Source organism: Caenorhabditis briggsae (genome assembly GCF_000004555.2).
Source record: "Caenorhabditis briggsae complete genome, chrV, whole genome shotgun sequence".
Lineage (NCBI taxonomy): Eukaryota > Metazoa > Nematoda > Chromadorea > Rhabditida > Rhabditidae > Caenorhabditis > Caenorhabditis briggsae.
This window is the reverse complement of record NC_013488.2, coordinates 8,985,897-9,007,336: the sequence shown is the minus strand read 5'-3', so window position 1 is coordinate 9,007,336 and position 21,440 is coordinate 8,985,897. Positions and strand designations below refer to the sequence as shown.

Here is a 21,440-nt window from a genome sequence, read left to right as displayed (position 1 = left end):
GAAACTGAAATTAGTCTAACAGAAAAATTTCAAAAGTTGCTCTCATCCGCATCAGGAGATTCTGAATCAAAAGGTTGAATAAAGATTTAGTACAAAACATGATTTTTTTAATTTGTGCCTGTAACTACAGAAAATACTCGACTCAACCCACATTTCTCGAATTCTCCCGCAATATACCACGTGCCTAATCAGGCCTCTCTTTTCAAACCGGAGCTTGGTAGCGAAAAGGCCTTCTGTTATCAGTAAAATTCGGGTAAACGCCAAATTTCAAAAATGTTATCAACACTTTCAATGCGAAAGTACTATAAAACCGACCGTAAGTGCTTGATAAATCGGTCGACTGCCGAAGTTTGGTTTCCAAATTCTCCAGCCAATCGAACAAAATGGTAAGTTTTTTCTTCTTTTTTGAAACCATTACTTGGATTTTCAAATTTTAAGAAGACTGCTGTCGCTGCTCTTCTCGTTGGTCTTGTTGCCGTCCAAGCATACAATGTTGAGGTGAAGCATGCTGATGCTATCCCAGTTGAGGCTCAGATGCTCCGTGGACAAGAACTCGTTGATTACGTCAACAAGCAACAGACCACATTCACTGCTAAGCTTGGATCATACTTCAGCTCATACCCAGACACCATCAAGAAACAATTGATGGGAGCTAAGATGGTTGAGATTCCAGAGGAGTACAGAGTGTTCGAGATGACCCACCCAGAAGTCCTTGATACCGCTGTCCCAGATTCCTTCGATTCCCGTACTCAATGGCCAAACTGCCCATCCATCTCCAAGATTCGTGATCAATCTTCCTGTGGATCCTGCTGGGCTGTTTCCGCTGCCGAGACCATCTCCGACCGTATCTGCATTGCTTCCAATGGAAAAACTCAGATCTCCATCTCTGCTGACGATATCAACGCTTGCTGTGGAATGGTTTGTGGAAACGGATGCAATGGAGGATACCCAATCGAGGCTTGGCGCCACTACGTGAAGAAGGGATACGTTACCGGTGGATCTTACCAAGAGAAGTCCGGATGCAAGCCATACCCATACCCACCATGTGAGCACCACGTCAACGGAACTCACTACAAGCCATGCCCAAGCAACATGTACCCAACTGACAAGTGTGAGCACTCTTGCCAAGCTGGATATCCACTTACCTACACACAAGATCTTCACTTCGGACAATCCGCCTACGCTGTATCCAAGAAGCCAGCTGAGATCCAGAAGGAAATCATGACCCACGGACCAGTAGAGGTTGCTTTCACCGTCTACGAGGACTTTGAGCACTATTCTGGAGGAGTCTATGTCCATACCGCTGGAGCCAGTCTCGGAGGACATGCCGTCAAGATGCTCGGATGGGGAGTTGACAACGGAACTCCATATTGGCTCTGTGCCAACTCATGGAACGAGGATTGGGGAGAGAACGGATATTTCCGTATCATTCGTGGAGTCAACGAGTGCGGAATTGAATCTGGAGTTGTTGGAGGAACACCAAAGTTGTAAACTCTCGAATGGTTGTAATTTTAATGTGTATTGTACAATATGTATTCAAATATCTAATAAAAGTTGGAAACTTTTTATATTTTATAAAATTTGGGTTCTGTTAAAGCGAAATTCTTGAGAAGGTAAACCTGTAAAAAGTTGCACTTCGAGCTCAATTATGTCGGATCCTATGACAGATATAGAAAATGTGTTAACTAACAAAATGTTGGTGCTAATGTGATAAATGTTTCATTACTTGACAGGTTTTAGGCATCACTTATGGGAGCCGAAATAAATATGCTCAAAGTCCGTATAAAATGGGCTTCTATCAGAGCGTTATGGTAATTGATAAATTGTTCGCCTTACGGTATTTTCCTTTAGAGATCGGTCGGTTTCATACAAACATACCAGAGATGCATGGACAGTCCGTTGTCGGTTATCTGTTGAAAAAATTTCGTCCGTCCGTTTTCCGGAACGATTGAAATTGAAAATTTCTCCCGGAAGAGCTGAAAATGGTGGATGAGCTTTGTTTTGTTTCCATCTCTAATTCCGTCGTTAATCTTTTTTTTAATTGCTAGTGGATTTTGAAAAATGTGTTCGTTGTCCGGCTGTTGTCCGCCAGAAAAGTGTGTCTTTGCTTGTTGTCCGAACAATTAAAAAAAAACAGAAAAATAAAAAATATTGGGAAAATAAAATAAAAATTCAAGGGTGGGAGACAGGAGATTTTTAGGAAGAATTTTGGAGCCAGGGTATGCATTCTACCGTAACGGTGTACAACGCTTAATATTGTACAACGCTTAATACAACGCTTAATATTAATATTACATTAATGTCACTCTACGTACACCGGTCGTCCTCACCCTTATGTATGCAATCGGGAGGCCTTTTTACCTTTGCCCGCGTGGCTCAGTCGGTGGCGGCGCCGTACCCTCAATCCTCGCCTCCACAAGTTCAACTCCCCGAGGGGCATATTTGAACAGAATTGCGATAACATTATTTTTCTCATGTCCCCCCGCCTTTAAAGCCTTTTTCTAATCAATTGAAGATATTATTGAAGTATTAGCATAACAAGAAAACTATCGAAACTCTAACACTTGAAAAAAGTTGCTTCTGATACTGGACAAAAACTAACACAACAAAACAGTAAAAGATAAATTTAAACTCCGGATTAAAAATTTTCACAATGTACCCTGGAAACACTTTTTCAATAAATGATGTCGTCTGGAACCTTTGTTTTATTGTTTTGTTATGTGGTTACTTAAAGTGGTTACCGTAAAATCTGTAATAGAAGGGCCCCCCACACTGTCAAGTTTGAGCTCAATTATCCAGCTCCTATAAGAGATATCAAAGATGTGTCAACTGATAAAATCTGTAGGATAACATGATAAACAATTTATCAGTTAACAAATTTTTCATATCTTTATCAGGAACCGAGATAAATTGGCTCAAAGGTGAAAGTTAGGGGGCCCTTCTATTACAGGTTTTATGGTATATAAAAAGAAATTCGTGAGATACGACCCTGATCGATTGATATTCTTGATCGTAAAGACGATATTTAATACGCGTACACCGCTCCATCGCGATGGTTGTTAACGGAAAATGGCTATAGCTTCCTGGCCAGGCACAAGGATGTCAGCACCAACTGTCTAGGGCTTGGGACCCCTTCGTGAATTTCGATAAGACTCCATTTTTGGCTGTGACTTGTTTGACAGTTCCAACATTTTTCAAATTTGTCACACTGGATTGTTTGCCGTCACACCCAATCAACTTTTAATTCTCTCTAGTTATTCACATTCCCAAAGAATTTCAAATCTTCTTACTATTAGAAAATTCGAAAAAAAAGTTCAAAAAAGTTCATATGTAAACTTTTATTGTACTGATATCAACCGAACAAAACAAAACAACGTGATGACATAAAAAATGAAAAGAGAGAGTGAAAAAACGGAATATGCAATGAGCAAGTACTGCATCATGAGCACGAAGTCAGTAGGAAGACTTGTTAAATCAGAAACTCCCAGAGGCCAATGATTTGTTGAAAACATTAGAATTTTTGACATTCGATTGTGCGTTTCCGATTTAATCATATCAATGTCTTTTCCAAAAAGACTTCGATCCATAACTTGACTTATTTCCACGGATTCGATGGCTGCTGAAATTTTAGACTTCTTTTTGAAAGGTTTATCGCAACTCACTTGTCATAAAAACTGAATATCTTGGAAATACAAAATTTGGCACAATAATGACGAGTAGTAAAATGGCAACACATTTGGACAACGGTTTCGATGGATTCAGAATAGCGGTGAGACAAATGAATCCGACGATGAGAGCAAAAATGGGAAAGATGACGTGAGCAAACATTTCAATTTTGACGCCGTTCATTTGAATGTAGTTCCACAGAAGTACATTTTTCGAGACGTCTGTCACCAGGAGGATACCGGCTAAGAAAATCTGAAAAAACAAAGATAACTGAAAATGTTAGAATAAAAATTTGGATGCTTGAAATTTTTTTAAAGTTAAATCGAAAAAATATATTGAAGACTATTGAAATATCGTAAAACCTGTAATAGAAGGGATCCCACACTGTTAAATTTGGTTTAATTTTTCTCGGTTCCTTTAAAATATATAAAAAAGTGTCAACTGAGAATACGCTTCTGATATTATGATAAACCATTTATTAGTTGATCAATTTTTTATATATTTTAAAGGAACCTAATTGAGCTCGAAGTTTTCTATTTTACGATAGATTTTATAAACTTACTTGAGCATAAGAAAGGACACGAATATAGTAGATGGAAGAATCAAAGACTCGAATTTTTCGTTCATAGTCCCTGATCATAAAATTACTGTTTGTCTTGGTTAGGTAATCTCGATAGTAGTCGGTGTAGTCATCTTCCAAATACGGTCGATTCAAAGCGAACGGACTTCTGGAAAACAATGAATTCGAAAGATGTCCTCGAGGATAATTTCGGTGTGTCAACTACTAGTTTCTAGGGGTTCTATTTCTTTTCTCGACGGGGGAGTTTGTTTTGTTTTGGGGCTTTGTTTGGAGAAGTTTCCATGCGGTAAATTGTGAATTCTTTTAGTAAGTCATCCCTCTTTTGGGTTGACCTTGAATATTGAAATGAGCGTTGACGTCTTGGGAAAAGACCGCTAGTTTGGTGGAAGAGACAAGTTGAAATATTGACACTAATTTGGGTTAAACGAGATGAACATCTAGGTAAATGGTATCTTGTTCTATCTTGGAGATTATGGTAACTGGGGTTAAAAAAATTAATTGACTGACCTGTAGGGATAAGCAGTGGAGTAATAGATCTGCCGGTTCGGATAAAAACCATTATAAAGTTCTTCTTCCATTTACAGAATGCATCAATACCAACAGGATGGGTTGGAGTACACAGTTGTTCTTGGCTGGATCAGAAAGAAGTTTTTTATGGAATCAAGAGTGAACAATTGAGAATGTATACGACACGCAATAAAGCATTTATGACTCAACTGTCAAGAATTAGGTCGGAAGTGAAATGACACCAAGGGGTATTTTCGGAATAAATAGAGGAATGATGTAAATGAATTCTGGATTAAGGTGATGGTTTATTAGATCATCAGAATATCATTTATAGAAATAAAGATAATGGGAGGAGAAGGAGGAATGACCTAAAACCTTGATGAACTTAGGTTATGACAATCGGTAATTGTATTCACAATCAGACCAGAAAGGAAAACAAAAGGTTATGTGAGAAGTATCAATTCCAGATAAAATATAGGAACAGAAAAAAATTCAGTATCGTTCAAAAATATATACAAAAATGTATTTTTCAGTCGATTTTCGGTAATTTTGACCATTTTGGGGAGTCTGGTTGTTCATGTTTTCGGTTCAAAAATAGGCCAAAAATGGGTGTCTTGCAGAAGTCAGCAAATAGCCGAATAACTAATTTTTCATTTTATAATATTTTTGATCACACAAAGGAATTCTCGACCTATTCCGGTATCAATGTTTCAGGAACCTCCAATCGAAATGTTTTGATAAAATTATAAAAATCTAACAACCTTTTAAACAGTATTGTAATTGAAATTTTACAGAATTTTTCAATAGGTTAATGGATAAAATTGAACAATTTCAAATAATCTAGACATCGCTTCTCCTTCGGACCGAAGTGAGAAAAATGATTTTTCGATTCATGTACAACAATACGTCGTGCTTGATATCTTCGCTACAAAAAAGTCTGACAATAGAGTTTCAAAGATGAAAGTACTTAAAACGGATTACATTTGTGACGTCTTCCGATATTCCCACTTCAATCACAAACAACGGTTTTGGAAACTGTGAATCAAAAAGTGCCACTTGGTCACTTGACTCAAATGAACATTGAGAGTTTTTAAAAGTGGCGAAGCTTCTTCTAAATAGCTTCAACGTAATTATGTAACTAGAGAACAACGATGTTGTAGAAGCCGTCGCTTAGCGAAGCGAGCGAATCGGATAGACGGAAAGAACGGAAAAATGAAGAAGAAGAATGACGGCAATGTTGAGGATTTGTGAAAAAAGGATGGAGGAGCGACATGACGATTAGTGGACTTGTAACAAGCGTGACATCTGGAGAGAAATCGTCGATAGGAAGGTTTCTGAACGAAATGGAAAAGTGTCTTGTACTTTTCTGATGGAAAAAAGAGGATCATGAAAACAGAGAAAAGGCATTGAGTTTTTTGAGCTTACAAACCAGAAGATCTTCAATCTGTGAGAGAGCGATACAACTGAAGTCTTCCGCGACAGTACCCTAGCAAGCTCCGCCTCCTTAAAATAACCTCTATAACTATAGGGATATATCCCGAGATCGGAAGAGAACTAATCACAGGAAAGGAAATCAAGGAGACCAATTTTTATGGAGAAGTCAATGGAGAAGAAGTGTCAATGAATAGATGTCGTCAAGTTGTCTCAAGCGAACGACCGTGAAAAGAAAATATCCCGATTGGGGGGAGGGGTGTCAAGAATGGCAAAAGGTGTGAGAAGGTCAATCTTTTGGTCTAAAGCATTGGTCGAAATGAGCGAAAAAGACGAGGATGAAGAAAAGGAGAAGACACCAAATACACACAAAACTCTGACGGGAAAGGCCGCACGCCTATTGAGGAAGAAGAAGAAAAGGGGCGGAGCGAAAATTAGAATACAGGTATTTATGGGGAACACGAGGAATACAACTTGTCTGCTTTTTCCATCTTGGCCCTTTTCTGGGTCATGTCACTCGCATGGCAAAATTCTAATCGTAGTTTTTGAAGGGTTCACAGGTAAGTCGGATTGCCGAAAAGCGAGCCGACGGCTGCTGAGATCTAAAAATTGGCTATAACTTGTGTCTTTAAGCAAACGGGGTAGTTTTTCGAAAACAAAGTTGTTTTCATCATGGAAATCTTACAGTAACCCAAAACCAAGATTTTTAAGAATATTTACGGTTTAGGATTTTTCTCAAAAGTTTTTCAGATTTTTCTATTTTCTGGGAAACGAAATAATCTGAAAAAATGTTATAAGTAGTCTGTTATAAAAAGGATTGAGCTGGCTTATGATTCACCAACTTGGTCTTTACACTATGTTACTCAAACATCTCCAATCTAAAACTGAACGTGTGAAGCCTTCTGTGTCGTTGTATAAGGAAACGGTGTTGTCAAGTGTCCCGCTTTCTCCCTTCCTGTCCGTCAAGTACCATTTCATTATTTGTTGTGTAACCAACACGTTAGGGAGAAAATCTTTACAATGTTTATTATTCACACATCTCTATAAATACACGAGGTGTTCGAGTCAATTACATGGCTTGCAATTATAATCATGTCCTGTAACATATCCTTGTGCATCCAACTGTCTCATGTATGCTTGCCATTCTAGTTCCCCTTTCCTCCATTGTGTCGAGTTGACATGTCCGTTTTGTCGGTTCACACCACCGCCTGGAACAAAAAAATTTATAGGTGTGAAGAAAAAGGGGAAATGGGGGCCACAAAAAAGAAGCGTTAAAAGACGAGAAAATGCGTTGAAGCATACCTCCATTGCTGGCAACTTGGTAAACCTGTTTGATGGCCGAATGGGCAGGAAAATGCACGTTGTCCGTGTTCCCACCGGGAACCGTTTTCACTTGTGTTTCGCATGCAATGATCAGATGATAGGTTACACTGAGAGCATGTTCAACTGACTCTCCACACACCACAAATCCATGATTCCTTAGAATCATAACATGTCGGTCTCCCAAGTCACGGACGAGCAGTGCACGTTCCGCTTCGTCGATTAGGATGCCCTGCAAAAAATGGAAAGAGGTGTCAAGGCCATCATTCATCTATATCCCATGTAAACTTACCCTGTACTCATGATAACCAACTTCTCCAACAATCATAGCTTCTTGGCTAATTGGTAGTAATCCACACTTTTGTGCAGAAACGGCGACGACTGATGGATGGTGAAGATGGACAACACATTTGATTTCAGGGCGGGCTCTATGGACAGCGGAATGGAGCACATATCCAGCTTGATTGACTCCGAAACCCGTGGATCCTCCGTTGATAACAGTTCCATCCATGTCAACTTTTATCAATGAAGAAGCGCTGACTTCGTTGTAGAGCTGGCCAAATGCATTGATAAGAATCTCGTCGGGATCGTTGGAAACTCGAACCTAGAAAATCACTTAATTTTTTTTGGCATAAATTCGTTTAATTATAAAAATTGGGTTATATTGAATAGATTTTATTTATCATAAAACCTGTAATAGAAAAGCACCCACACTGTCAAGTTTGAGCTGAAATATCTACTTTTCATTTCTTTGACAGTAAACAGTAAGCGCTCAAAGTTAGGGATCCTTCTATAATAGGTTTTAGGGTACTCGAGTTGGGAACATTCGAACATTCGGAAACGCGGCTAGAACTTATTAGTTTTTCCATCTCAAAAAAGAAAAACTCACAGTAATATGATTATAGATTCCTTGACTCCACCGGAAAAGATCCACCAATCTGTAGAGAGCGGCTAGCTTGTTTCTCTGCACAACCTCATCTGGATCAATACTTGTATCTTTGTCTAAATCAGCGATCGGAGTGATATGAGGATGAAACATTGGGGCAGGGACTGTTGCATTTGAGAGGACACCAGCAGAAAACATTTCGTAGTTTTGAAATTTTCGATTTTGATCACTGAGAGAATTGACTTGTGTCTGCTGAAAATAATAATTGTTTGTTTTAAAAAGAAGTTTGAAGATATTTTTAAAAAACAAATCAAAAATCTAGGTGGTTTGATGATAAAGTGTAATATGGGCGGGCGTGCAAAAATAGTACGTGACATAGAAAACGAAATGATATGATAACAGCTACCTGTACACTGAACAGTGATAGACGCTTATTGATCGAAGAATTATCCGATATGTCGTGGTTTGCAGTATTTTCAGATTGGCCTCCATGTTCTTCTTTTTCTCGAGATTCTTCTTCTTCTTCTTCTACAGGTTCTCCTTTTGGGGTTTTCAGGTTTTGTTCCAGAGGTTGCCTCGCTAGTGATTGTTCTTCTAGGGGTTCTTCTTTTGGATTTTTCGTCAGGTTTCGTGAAACTTCCGATGAACCATAAGACATTCTCCTAGTTTTAGACTTAGGTTCACATGAATCATCTCTATCACTTTTAACTGCAGATGCTGATGGACCACTTTGAAGATTCGCACTTCGTTGAATATCATCCAATTCTTCTCGATTCAAAATCGCAGGAGAATTTGGAACAGGTCGTTCGAACCCTGATTGGAAAGTGTAGACGATCAGTGATGGAAGACAGTTTTCTTGCAAAGCCCCGTCTATGCGAACCATTCTTACGACCTGAAAATCAAAGCAGTTACACAAATTCTCCATTAAAGTTTTACCTTTTTGTTTAAACCGTGACAGGAAGCTAAGACATAAACGGTGATTCTCAAAACATGAGTAGCAAATATTTTGGGACTTGGGTCAAAATGTCCATGGGCGTTTAAGGTATAGAAGTAAGAGTGTTGCCGTTCTAGAGATTTCTTGATTCCTGAAAGAGAATTTCATTTTTTTGCAGATGCGAGAAACTACAAACCTCCTCTGTACCAAGGCGTAAAATCGTCAGTACACAAATCAGATTTTTGAATTCGTTTGTCGGTAATGAAAACTTCACATCCATTGAAACCGGGAGTAGTTGGTGGTGCATCGTTGATAAGTTCTGGATAATGTCTGAAAATTTTAGAAAATCCCAATTAATCCTCGATTAAGAACGTACTCAGCATTTTGCATCACTGAAATGAAATCTACTCTGTTCATTACTGTGGAAAACAATAGGCATTTTCGACCCGAAACTGTTATACACCTCTGAAAAAAGAATGTTTATCCTAGTCCCCATTAAATATCTCACTTGATTTAACACAGCAGGTACTTTACTTTTTTTGCCCGTCGATGGAATGTTATCGACTCCATAATCACTATCTTCTGACATATTTGTCAACACTTTTTGATGTCAGTGTCTGAAAATAAGTTGTTAAAATTAGGACAACAAAACAATAAAAAGTTTAAGGTATCAAAAATTGGTGATTGTGTTTTGGATCGTTAGTATAGATTCAATAATAAGTTCAGGAAAATCACATGCATCTGAATGGAGGCATGTGTTTATGTGTGTATATGTGTATGTGGGTATGTGTACGGGCAAGGGTGTGTGAAAGAGTGTGTGTGTGTGTGCATCTGTGTGAGGGTCTGGGTATGTGTATGTGCGTGTGTGTGTGCGTGTGGTTGTGTGTGTTTATGTGAGTGTACGTTCGTGTGTGTGTGTATTGTTCTGGTACGAGAAAAATCGATGCTGTTGAAAAAAAAACGAAGGTCCCACAACTACAACTACCGTAACCTAAAAATAGTTGTTGAACTTCTGGATTTTTTTGGGCTTCTATTTTTCAATGAATTATTTTCAAAAAAAGTTTTATTCGAAAAATCAGAAATTTGACAATTCCAAAGATAAAACTTCTGATATTCCGCGTTTTGGAGAATTCGATTTTTTTATTCTGCAATTCTAAATTCCAAAATTCCGAATTCATGAAATTCTGAGATTCAAGGATCCCAAAATTCAAAATTCAGGATTTCTGAAATTCTAAAAACCTGGAATTCCGAAGTTTATAAAATTCAGAAATTGAGAGAACGTCGAGTTCTAAATTCGCAGTTCCAAAAATTCTGAAGTTGTGAATTATCGTATGTTTTCTAATGGAAGCTCATGGGCTTCTATTAGAGGGTGGGCTTTTATTTTTCGAAGCACCTCGTGGGGTCGGCGTCTATCATAGGAAACACGGTATTTTAAAATCTGAGTTTTTTTTTGTTTTGGTGATTCTTAGAATTTTCTGGTTCGGACTTCCCCAGCCTACTTTATTTTTAAAAGAAAGTTCACCTAGATTTTTACTCCATACTTTCGAATATGCTCCTGATGATTTCAAGCGAACTGCCCATTCTAGTTCGACCAATCCCAAAACAAGAATCGACACAAGATAATTTTCAAATTTTTATACTGCTTTTCGGAAAAGCTAGAGAACGATAAGAATCAAATGTTTTAAAATCTACAAAAGAAGCAGACAAAAAAGGGGAACATAAATGTTGAAAATTGGGAAAAGTTCAGAGAAGGAAATGGTTGTGAAGGAAAAAAAAACAATCGACTGATAGGGATTGAGTTGGGGGGAAATTAGTTTTTTGTATGAAGGTTTTAGAAGGATCTGTGGTGATTTTTTAGTATAGGAAAACAGATACGAGGCGATAGGAAAAGGAAAGAGAGAGGATGCTCTGGGTTGGTGGGGATGAATGAAAGTAAGGAAATTCGAAAATTATCACAAGTCGTCAACACGAGATAGTGGAGAAAATTGAAGAGAAGTACAATAATCACACACTATCCATTTCATCGAGATTTTTTTGTTTTGTTTTGGTTTGATTTTCAGAATTCGCCGGGATGAAAAAAAAGTTGAGAAGAAGAGCTGAGGGTGGGGTAAGAAGAATCATGTGGCAAGAAAACTGAAAATCCAGACTAGAAAGAAAAAGGAAATGAGCGAAAAAGCGGATAAGAGATGTTCTCTGTTCAACGGGTTTGAGGGTCCGAAACTCCACTTCTAGAATCTGGAAAGTATTTGAAAAAGTGACCAAGATATTTAATGACATGATTTTTAGATTTTACTTCAAATTCTATCATTTGAAAGGTTACTGTAATATATTCTACAAAAGATTGGATGAGAGGCAGGAAAATATTAAAATATAGGTCAGCAGCGTGCGAATAAATACGAGAGGAATGTTTTTTGTTGTGTACAGGGAGGGGGTACTGTACTAGACAAGGAAAAAGAAAAAAAGAGTTCTGATTATGAGAGCATTGGATGGATTCGATAAGTAGGGGGAAAAAGAAAAAAAAACATGGAGATAAAAATGAGAGAAATGATACTTTTTTTTCGATTCTTCTAAAATTACAAAGAAATAATACAACACAAGGAGAAGAGAAGGCCAAAGGGAATGATTGGAAACGGGAAGAAGGAAATATAGAAGAACAATTAGTAGGTGAAATGCGGATTGATGAATGAAAAACCGCGGAATTCTTCCTGATTGATTGCTCGAACAACTGCTGGATCACTCGGTGTCAGTACTGGTTCTTCTTTCGTAAAGTCACTGTCAAAATTGTTAGCATCGCGCTTTGATTTCTGGAATTTTAGGAGTCAGGTTTTTCAATTCAATTTGAAATACTTACAATCTTCGGCTTGAATGGTGGTTTAACGTTTCTAGATTCCAACGCATCCCAATCGATTTCACGGAAGAATGGATGAGCACGAATAGCATCTTCACCTCCTTGCGAGACAACACATCCTAATCGTTTGCTAGCATTCTTTGTCATAAACTGAAAAACAAAAGGAATTATAAAACTCAAATTAATAAAAGAAAATAACATACCGCCTTGAGAATGTTAACAGCTTCTTTTGATAACCAAACCGGATATAACACATCATCATTTAAAATAGCTTCAAATAGATCGTCTTCATTATCAGCTTCAAATGGAGGTTGTCCGGCCATCATTTCATACATAAGAACTCCAAGAGCCCACCAATCAACCGACACGCCATATTCCATTTCTTGTAAAATCTCAGGTGCAATATAATCGGGTGTTCCACAGAAAGTGCTCGTCAACGTTTCTTTATTGATTCCTTCCTTGCACATTCCAAAATCAGCCAATCGACAATGTCCTTCAGCATCCAACAGAATGTTGTCAAGTTTCAAATCTCTGTAAATTGATAGGTCGGGACTCTATGAGCCATATGAAACTAACCGATAGATAACATCATTCCTATGCAAAAACTGAAGAGCACACGTGACTTCCGCTGCATAGAATCTCGCTCGGCTCTCGTCAAACTTCCTGGCTCTTTGAATTTGGAACATCAGATCACCTCCATTCACATATTCCATCACGAAGAAAAGACGATCCTAAAATATGATTTCGGAATGTTTATTACGTTCTTAAAATCTTACCGCAGTTTGGAATGAGCTGTGCAAAGCTGTCAGGAACGGATGTTTTGCAGCCAGGGAAAGAATCCTCTTCTCACACATGGTACATTCTACGTCGTCATCTTGTACGATAACATCCTTCTTGAGAATTTTGATGGCATAAACTTCGTCGGTTCCTTTCCTTTCAGCTAACATTACTTTACCAAATGATCCCTTTCCGAGCACTTTCATGAATGTGAAATCGTTGATTGAAAGTGTACCTCCAGGTACTTTGGACCCTCTTGATGTAGACGTTGTTCCAGAATCATCTTCATTAATTTGTTGTAAATATCCAGAATTCTCGGAAGCCGATGAACCGGAAACATCAGTGCTAGTGTCAGTCATAATAGATGGCTGAAAGTAAGCGAATGTTGAGAGAGGAACGCTTGGTATTTGGTTTGGTGTTAGTTGCGCAGGTTAACTGACAAGTACTCAATGGAGATCTTTGCAGAAAGTGAGATATAAGTAGAAGAAAACGCGCACTGTTTGATCCCTTTCTGCGCAGGGTAAAAGTCACTTCACACTGCGAGGTACACAGAACAAAGACAACCATCTGGTCACAATTTTTTGAAACTCATTAAAAAAACCAACCTTCTTCTGGATCGAATGCTCATTTTGTCCCCAGTAAGTCCTAACTGTGCCAGCTCGGCCGCCATTTGTTTCGCATTGATTCCACAGTTATTGGCTACGTTTCGCTGACATCTGGAAAAAATATGAAATTAAGGATTTTTTGATGGGCTGGTGCCTAGCGGCGAAAATAATGGGATAGCTTTTTTTGAAACAGTTTTTTTTCTCGAAAATTCGAAAACTCACCTCTTGTGTACATTGAGTTTGCACGTTGAACACTGCAGTCCTTGGTTGATAAGTCCATAGAGCATAGATCCACAGTGATCACAAAACGTGGGTCTTTTGTAGGAATGTACAGAGAAGCGATGAGGCATATTGATGTTGAATCGGCCGGCGCCCGTTTCCTGAATCTCTTTTCCAAGCTCTTCGACGGCGTCAGCTTTGTTCCCGGGACACTTCCATACAACATCTTCGTGGCAACGCTTATGGACGACTACTGTGCACACTGGAAACCAAACATTCTGGTTGGAATCGAATATAAGTGTCTTAATTTCTCTTACCTTGACACTGATATCCTTGCTTTCCAATTCCCCAAATAAATTCTTTACAGTGAGCACAGAAAGTTGGCTGACGCAGGAACAGAGCCATGAATTTGTGTCCAGTAACTTCGTGGATTTTCCTTCGCATAGCACCACGACGTTGACGATCGTTGAAGGCATTCGTTCGCTCTTTGAACACTCGCGTTTTGTTGTGCGAATGGATATCTGAAAATGGAAATATTACAGTAACTGGATGGTTCTAAGATAATAAATAGTATCGTACCCTGAAGTGAGCTAGTTGTGCTTTCTTGTTTCCCCCAAAACCCCCAACTATTCTTCTTTTTCACTTTGGTCTTGCTCGAACCATTTCGCGAGTTCGACGATGAAGACGTCGCGTATTCATCATAAACCAAACAGTCGAAACTCATACGGAAAAATAAGAATAGTTTAGTGTAGCACCAACGTTAATACAATTTGGAGTACAGGCAAAAAGTAGTGAGGAAAAGGACTGATCGAGGCTCGTCGTTTCCCATGGTCTCTTATCAAAATTTCTCTTCCTTTCATTTTCCTCGCGCCTCTCTCTATCAATTCATGACTTCTACGGTGCCTCTTCTAGTTGCTATATGCAGAGGGAACAAGAGTTTCAGGTTGCAAATTGAGGAGAAATGAGAGCTGACACTGTACGGGAGCAATTGATATGAATGTCAGTGGAAATAGGTCAAATTTTCAATTATATTTCAACCCTTTATGTTTAATAGAGTCATGATTCACTGTTTCCCCCTTTGGAACTGTCTTTTATTTTATATTCCCCAAAGTAGAGGGGCTAAAATTTACTGTACCCATAATCACAATAGAGGGGTTTCCGAAAAGCTTTTCCATTTGTGTTCCTTCAAAAAACTTCATTATCATTTTCCGTCCGTTTTCTGATTGTGTGCTTGTTCTTTTATACAACCACAAAGTACGAAAATGTGTCTCATTTCTTCGGGAACAACAAACGAAGAAAAAAGGTGAGCTCGTCCTCTTCTTATGATTCATACTATTTCGGCATCATTTGTCCCCCACTCACAAGTACATTCAGACGTATATTTATTTGTCTGCGTATCACAATCAGACTGTGTCGCTCTGACTGATTTCACTCTTGTTGAAAATTCCATGATTCGACGGTTTTGCACATTAGTTCTTTTCTTTTGTTGTGTTTCCTTATTCCTCTTTCCTGACTTTTTTACTCCAGAAACACTAATTTATTCGTCTGTAAGTTTTTGGGAAATTACTACAGGACTTGATGGAATTAATCCTTTCACAGAAAACGAAAACCCGACGAAACCTTGTCAGTCAAAAACGGAATTCCTCTTCGAAATGTGTCGTTCGTCCACCAGACCCGTGGGACCAATCGATTCTGGAATATGTTCTCGACGACGGCTCGAGGCCAGCTCAACTCGCATGTCAAGCAGCCAAAGTGCAGCCAGAACTCAGTTATTTAGATAAGAATGTAAGAGAGAGAGAAAGTTCGGAAATTCAGAATACCAAAAAGTTCTTCTAGGGATTTCTTCATCTGAATTCTACTGCCATCCGAGAAAGTAATTTAGAAGTCGAATGCCAATATCGAACCTATGATAAAATGGACGGAGATGATGAGAATGTATCGTATTCTTATTGGATCCAATTCAACGTAAGCGTCTTTTTGATGATTCGATTATTGAGAAGTTCGAAAATATTTTTGTTTTCCACTACAACTACAATAGTTTTTGTATAGTCTTTCTAATTGTTTTTAGATACAGATTACTGTAGTTTATGAAAATGTCTTAATTCGATCATGAATTTCAATTATAGAATTCTGCAAAAATCGACGACGAATTCGTAGAAGTCTCCTGTCAACGAACTTGGTTCCCACGTACAAGAGTCTACTCCAACAACCACAACCAAATAACACCAATCCAGAAAAAAGAGCCTGCTAATAAAAACGAAACGGCCTCCTCAGTCATCATTATAGTTCTCGACTCGGTCTCACACTCCAATTTCCGGCGCACGATGAATAAAACGCTCGAGGCATTGCACACTCACTATGGCTCATTTATATTCGACGGAATGACAAAAGTCGGCGATAACTCTTTCTCGAATGCCGTCGGATTTTTTGCCGGCAAGTGGTGGGATACCGAGTTCGGAGACGTTCATGGATTCTTTGATGAGCATGACTTGATTTGGAAACGATACCGAGAAAAAGGCTATCGCACACTATTATCCGAAGATTATCCCGGATTCAATCTATTCAATTATCTCTCTAAAGGTTTTGAAAAGAAACCGGTGGACCACTACTTTCGGCCTTTTTGGCTAAACGTCTACTGGTCCTACGTACATAGAAGAAGCAAAAACTTGTGTTATGGAAACCACCGAATGCATAATTTACAACTCAATTACTTATCACAGTTCATTACAAAATATTCAGGTCAGTTGAATTACAACTAGATCCAAAAAATACTTTTCATTCAGACCGACCTAAATTTGGTGTTTCTTGGTTTACTGAACTGGGACACGATTGGCTGAATCAAGTTCGTTACGGGGATGATGATTTAGCCGAATTCTTAACAAAACATGTAAGAGATCTCGAACAATCCTATTTGATTGTAATGTCTGATCATGGACATCGATTTGATAGTATTCGAAAAACTAGTGTTGGAAGGCAAGAGGAACGTCTTCCATTCTTTTCCATATCTCTGCCAAAAAAGTTACGGAGCAATCAAAATCTAGTGCAGACCCTCAAAGCTAACACAAAGGTATTGGAACCCAAAATATATGCAAGAAAACTCATATTTCCAGAAGCTCACATCCTTCTTCGACGTTTACACTACGTTCAGACACATTCTCTCCTATCCAAATGCTCCAGAAACTAAAAGAGGAATAAGTCTACTGCTTCCCGTGCAAGTTATTATCCAACCCTTTCTATCTCTCTTGTCAACTTCAGTTTTAGGATCGATCTTGTGAGACGGCTCACATCCCGGAAGAATTCTGTGTTTGTGAGTTTGAAGTTGTGTTGAATGTGACTGCTAATGCGAGGGTGCGAACAATGGCTCAAGATTTTGTGAAGGAAATCAATCTTCGCCTAGAGCCTCACGTTCAGTGTGTTCAGCTGCAGTTGAAAACCATTGTGGCTGCGAATTTAGTAGGGGAAGTTGATGAACACAAGTTCCGAATTACAGTAGAGGTATTTCAAAACTTTTACAGAATATTCATCAATTTAATTTCTTAGACTTCACCCTCGAATGCAGTGTTCGAAGCTCTCATATTTTTCGATACATCAAGTTCTCAATCTACAGTAATAGGTGATATCAATCGAATTAACAAATACGGTAATCAATCGGTGTGTGTCAATGATCAACTACTGCGTAAACTATGTTTTTGTACAACATTTTTAGAAGCTCTTCCCATAAAATGAATTTTTTTTTGATCTCACCTTCGACATTAGTTCCATGCATTTCAACAATCACATGAAGTTGTCCATGTGGTTCCAGATCCACCCAAATATCATTTGCACTTCCAATCTTCAGCTCATCAAATGCTATTCGGGTGTTCGCAACGAAATCATCCGGTGGCATAACACAACTATGAAAAACCGAGAATCCGATTGCTTTTCCTTGATGTACACCCGACTGAAAAAAAACCAATTGATTATAGCGTCTTCTTCTCATTCCTGATCCTACCGCAGTAAACTCTTCATTCCAACGAGGTTCGTTAGTTTTCGGCCGAACTTGCGTCTTTCCAATTGGGTATTCATCCCAGTCCACGTTCACATACGAGTCTATCGCAGCCTGGAAAGTCAAAATGGTATGACTTTAAAAAATAAGACTTATTGAGAACTTACGGTTGCCGCCTCGTTTTGACTGAACCGTCGCGACCACTCTGTCGGGCGAAGGTGACGAGCCTCGAGTACGCGTACGCGCACGGATCCTGTGAACAACATCACCACTCTTTCATTCGATGGCCTGAAATAAACGAACCAATTGAACAACAAGATATGGACTTTTGTTAGGAGACGAGACTGATGCAAATCAAATTGGCAGGAGAAGCCGTCGCCGCCACGACAAAACGAAAATGAAGGGACGAGCACTGCAAAGGCTCGCTTGGCGACGGCGACGGCGACGGACAACGACACGGAGCAAGAAGCCGTCGACGACGCGGACGAAGAGAAGGGAAATGGGCGGAGCGCCGCCTGGAAACGGGTCCAGTCGCTGCTGCTTCACTTGCTGCTCCGTCGCAGTCGCAGCCGCCATCAAACGATCCTAATTGTGGACTTATCGAGAGGACGAGAAGAGGCGCCGCCAGAAGAGTGAGAGCCGCGCAAAAGTGGAGAGCAGAGGAGATGCGTCACACGCAACTTGCCTTCCCGGAGCATAAGAAGAAGAAGAAGAAGAGGAAAGGGAGACGAAGAAGGAGAAAAAACTTCACCCAATGAAGCCACTGAGAGAGATAGAGAGAGGTTAAACGGATACGGGAAGTTGACTATTTAAAGGGAAAAAAAGAAGAGAAAAAGAAAAAAACCATGTGATGACCTGAAAGGCGATGTGACGATTCGATTGGCTTGGTTTAAAAAATGAAAGAAAGGAAAGAGCCCTTTTTGAAAAATTTTTTGTTTTCGAATTTTTGTAAATTATTAGTGGTTCTAAAAGAGAGAGAGAGAGAGAGAGAGAGAGAGAGAGAGAGAGAGAGAGAGAGAGAGAGAGAGAGAGAGAGAGAGAGAGAGAGAGAGAGAGTACAAAGTACAATAATTAAATAACGCTAATCAGAGACAAAAGAAGAACAGACGTCAGAGAAAAGAGGAATAGACGACAAATAAGAACTGGGGTGCAAAAAGAGTTTAGATCTGAAACTTCATTTTTGGACTACAGTATCCTATTGGCAAAAAAAGAGTATGAAGGTCCCGCACCGTCAACTACAGTAATCTAAAAATAGTGTTCTTTTCAGGATTTATTTTCTCGTTGTCATTTTCGTCACTCATTTTTGTCGACTTTTCTGTTATTTTTTCAAAAAAGTCAGAAAATCAAAGTCTTGATAATAAAAAATTGACTGAAAACGCACGAAAATCGAGATAGGATACATCCGGAAAATAAACATGGTTTAAGGTTACGGTAGTTTTCGTTGTGGGACCTTCAGCCACGGCCACAGACGCTTCTCTTCCACAGCTCCTATTTTTTCGAACCTGGCGTTTTTTGCCAAACTTTGACCTAAAACTTGCGAAATCTTCGATGATCCGCTAGAAAACTCGAAAGCACTGAATATAGATCAGTTAGGAAAAGAAGAAAAGAATTGCCAAAAAAACTGAGTGAGCCTCAGCATTTCCTGTTGCTTCTGCTCCGCTCCTTCTCCATTTTTTTTCAACAAGAGAGAGAGAGAAAGACCGTCATCTTTCAAATATATTATTCTTCTTCTTCTCGGCTAGGGCCTTCTATTTTTTCTTCTTCTTCTTTCGAAAAAAATGGAAAATAATACGAGAAAGTGAATGAAGGAACGAAACGAAAAAAAAACAATTAGGGAGCCAATTCATCAAAATGCTGTGTATTCCTGTGTCGTCGCCTATTGGGCTCTCCTCTCGTGTATTCGTACAATGGCACAAGAATGTCAAAAAACGACGAGATGGCGATGAAGAAGAAGACGATGACGGCGGCGGCGGCAACGACTAAGAAGAAGAAGAAGGAGAGGAAGAAGAAGGCAATGCGGATAATTGCATCAAAAATGCGCCACCGGCAGCTATTGCCTACCGGAGGGAGAGAGGGACCCTCGGCGGCGCCCAAAGAAGTGGTGTGGTGTATTTTTGCTACTTGGATATTCTGGAGAGCAAAACCTTCTCTAATATTTCGAATTCAATTACATCGCCAACCATCGTGCGCACTCTCTTTTTCTCCGCCTTTCTCGGGCATCTTCGAGTTAATGAGAAAACGAGCGAGAGCTCATTAATCAACGCCACACCGACACTCTCTGTTTCTCTTCTTCTCAAGCCTACTCAATTTTCTTAACCGGAATATTGGGGTTCGCGGCCATTCTTTTCAGCACCGGGAGCCGCCGAGAGCGCCACGCGCTGCTGAGTTCAAATTCAATTTCATTGAGAGCGCCTGAATCTGTTTTTTTGTGTATGTGCTAGGGCTTGGAGCGCTGGAAGAGATGAAGGATACACTAGAACAGATGTCATATTTCTCATAAGCACCTTCTAAAAAATGTCATACGAGATTTCAGTTTTTCAGAGTGGTCTAAAAACGTTCGAGATAGGAAGCTTGGGCAACTAGATGATAAACCAAATGGTAAACGTTGAGAGGAAAAAAAGAAATGATGATGGGTGGGGCATGGTGGGGCGTAAATTGTGTACATAGAAGTACAACAATTGGTTTGGGGTGGAGGTGGTGCAAGTGAATTTATTACTAAAACATCTGGCAGATTTCTTTCGAAAAATGTGCAAGAAAAGATATCACTGGAAACATCTAAAGTCTTTCAAAAATTAGATTAGAGCTTTCAAATATAAACTTTATCTAGAACTCTTGGTATTTATTCGAAGGTTTAGGTCAACTGAAAGTGTCCAGAACATATTGAATTGAAAGTGAATAAAAGCTAATTTTGATATATACGAAAAAATCACTTCATAATCATTCTATTGAACAAGAGAACGACACTTCAGTTGAAGAAACAAAAAGACAATTTTTAACCAAAACCTGAGATTTTCAAAGTCAAAAGGAAGTATTTAAAAAAAGAATTTGAAACTTTTGATGCTATTTGGACCAATTTTTAGGTCACTTTTGATAATTTCTAGGCTAATTTAGGACTATTTTCGGATAATCGTTGAACCGTTTTCAAGTCATTTTTGATCAGTTTCAGGCTGTTTCAGATCATTTTGGATTCTTTTTTATCTGTTTTGACCCGGCCATTTTGGACCATTTTAATGTCATTTCACTGATTTTTAGGTTTAACAATGGGAGTCAAAAATATGAAACCAAAAAAGCTTTGATTTTTAAAATAAATAGGGTTTCATATAATTGTTGGCATTAACTGGCCAACTGTTCTATTAGACTTGTAATTCTAAATCGTAGGAATATCCAAAATTGAACACAACAAAATTTAAGGCGACCTATTCTATCTGACTGACTGATGGCAGAATGTTTCAAATTAGGACGGTTCGAATTACATAACAAAGTGTCAGATTTCCCGCGTCTCTCTCGTTCAGAGTCGTCGGGGCGGCTTTTCGGACTGACGTTTGACATTGCGAGTTCTCTGGCGACGAGTGTTCTCTTTATAAGACTTCATCCGGGGAGTTTTTTTTGGGATTGGTAGAAGAAAAGTGAAGAAGACGAGAAAATAGCTGGCCGAAATAGCGAAACGGACGACGGCTGACTG

The 21,440-nt window shown here is 39.1% G+C and overlaps 6 protein-coding genes across 6 annotated transcripts; 3 read left to right on the top strand and 3 right to left on the bottom strand.

Moving 5' to 3' along the window:
* Positions 1-383: 383 nt before the first annotated feature.
* CBG23351 lies at positions 384-1,491 on the top strand (the record flags this gene model as incomplete). Its single annotated transcript, XM_002636597.1, has 2 exons — positions 384-386; positions 439-1,491. 2 exons carry the CDS (start codon positions 384-386, stop codon positions 1,489-1,491), a joined length of 1,056 nt encoding a protein of 351 aa, XP_002636643.1.
* Positions 1,492-3,338: 1,847 nt separating this feature from the next.
* On the bottom strand, positions 3,339-4,824 carry CBG23352 (the record flags this gene model as incomplete). Its single annotated transcript, XM_002636598.1, has 4 exons — positions 3,339-3,619; positions 3,663-3,918; positions 4,229-4,394; positions 4,754-4,824. 4 exons carry the CDS (start codon positions 4,822-4,824, stop codon positions 3,339-3,341), a joined length of 774 nt encoding a protein of 257 aa, XP_002636644.1.
* Positions 4,825-6,503: 1,679 nt separating this feature from the next.
* CBG27042 lies at positions 6,504-6,968 on the top strand (the record flags this gene model as incomplete). Its single annotated transcript, XM_045237454.1, has 2 exons — positions 6,504-6,629; positions 6,927-6,968. The coding sequence occupies 2 exons, from the start codon at positions 6,504-6,506 to the stop codon at positions 6,966-6,968; spliced, it is 168 nt and encodes a 55-aa protein (XP_045100593.1).
* A 281-nt stretch (positions 6,969-7,249) lies between these two features.
* On the bottom strand, positions 7,250-9,913 carry Cbr-add-2 (the record flags this gene model as incomplete). The annotated part of the gene is made up of 9 exons (XM_002636599.1): positions 7,250-7,392; positions 7,487-7,736; positions 7,797-8,108; positions 8,394-8,642; positions 8,797-9,282; positions 9,327-9,475; positions 9,521-9,654; positions 9,701-9,789; positions 9,833-9,913. 9 exons carry the CDS (start codon positions 9,911-9,913, stop codon positions 7,250-7,252), a joined length of 1,893 nt encoding a protein of 630 aa, XP_002636645.1.
* Positions 9,914-11,981: 2,068 nt separating this feature from the next.
* On the bottom strand, positions 11,982-14,475 carry Cbr-pkc-1 (the record flags this gene model as incomplete). Its single annotated transcript, XM_045237453.1, has 9 exons — positions 11,982-12,128; positions 12,176-12,322; positions 12,376-12,703; positions 12,749-12,903; positions 12,949-13,317; positions 13,551-13,665; positions 13,777-14,035; positions 14,091-14,294; positions 14,451-14,475. 9 exons carry the CDS (start codon positions 14,473-14,475, stop codon positions 11,982-11,984), a joined length of 1,749 nt encoding a protein of 582 aa, XP_045097773.1.
* A 620-nt stretch (positions 14,476-15,095) lies between these two features.
* CBG23355 lies at positions 15,096-20,367 on the top strand (the record flags this gene model as incomplete). The annotated part of the gene is made up of 11 exons (XM_045237452.1): positions 15,096-15,320; positions 15,373-15,558; positions 15,610-15,744; positions 15,900-16,512; positions 16,557-16,840; positions 16,884-16,988; positions 17,035-17,268; positions 17,314-17,430; positions 18,125-18,390; positions 18,666-18,720; positions 20,236-20,367. The coding sequence occupies 11 exons, from the start codon at positions 15,096-15,098 to the stop codon at positions 20,365-20,367; spliced, it is 2,352 nt and encodes a 783-aa protein (XP_045097772.1).
* Positions 20,368-21,440: the final 1,073 nt, after the last annotated feature.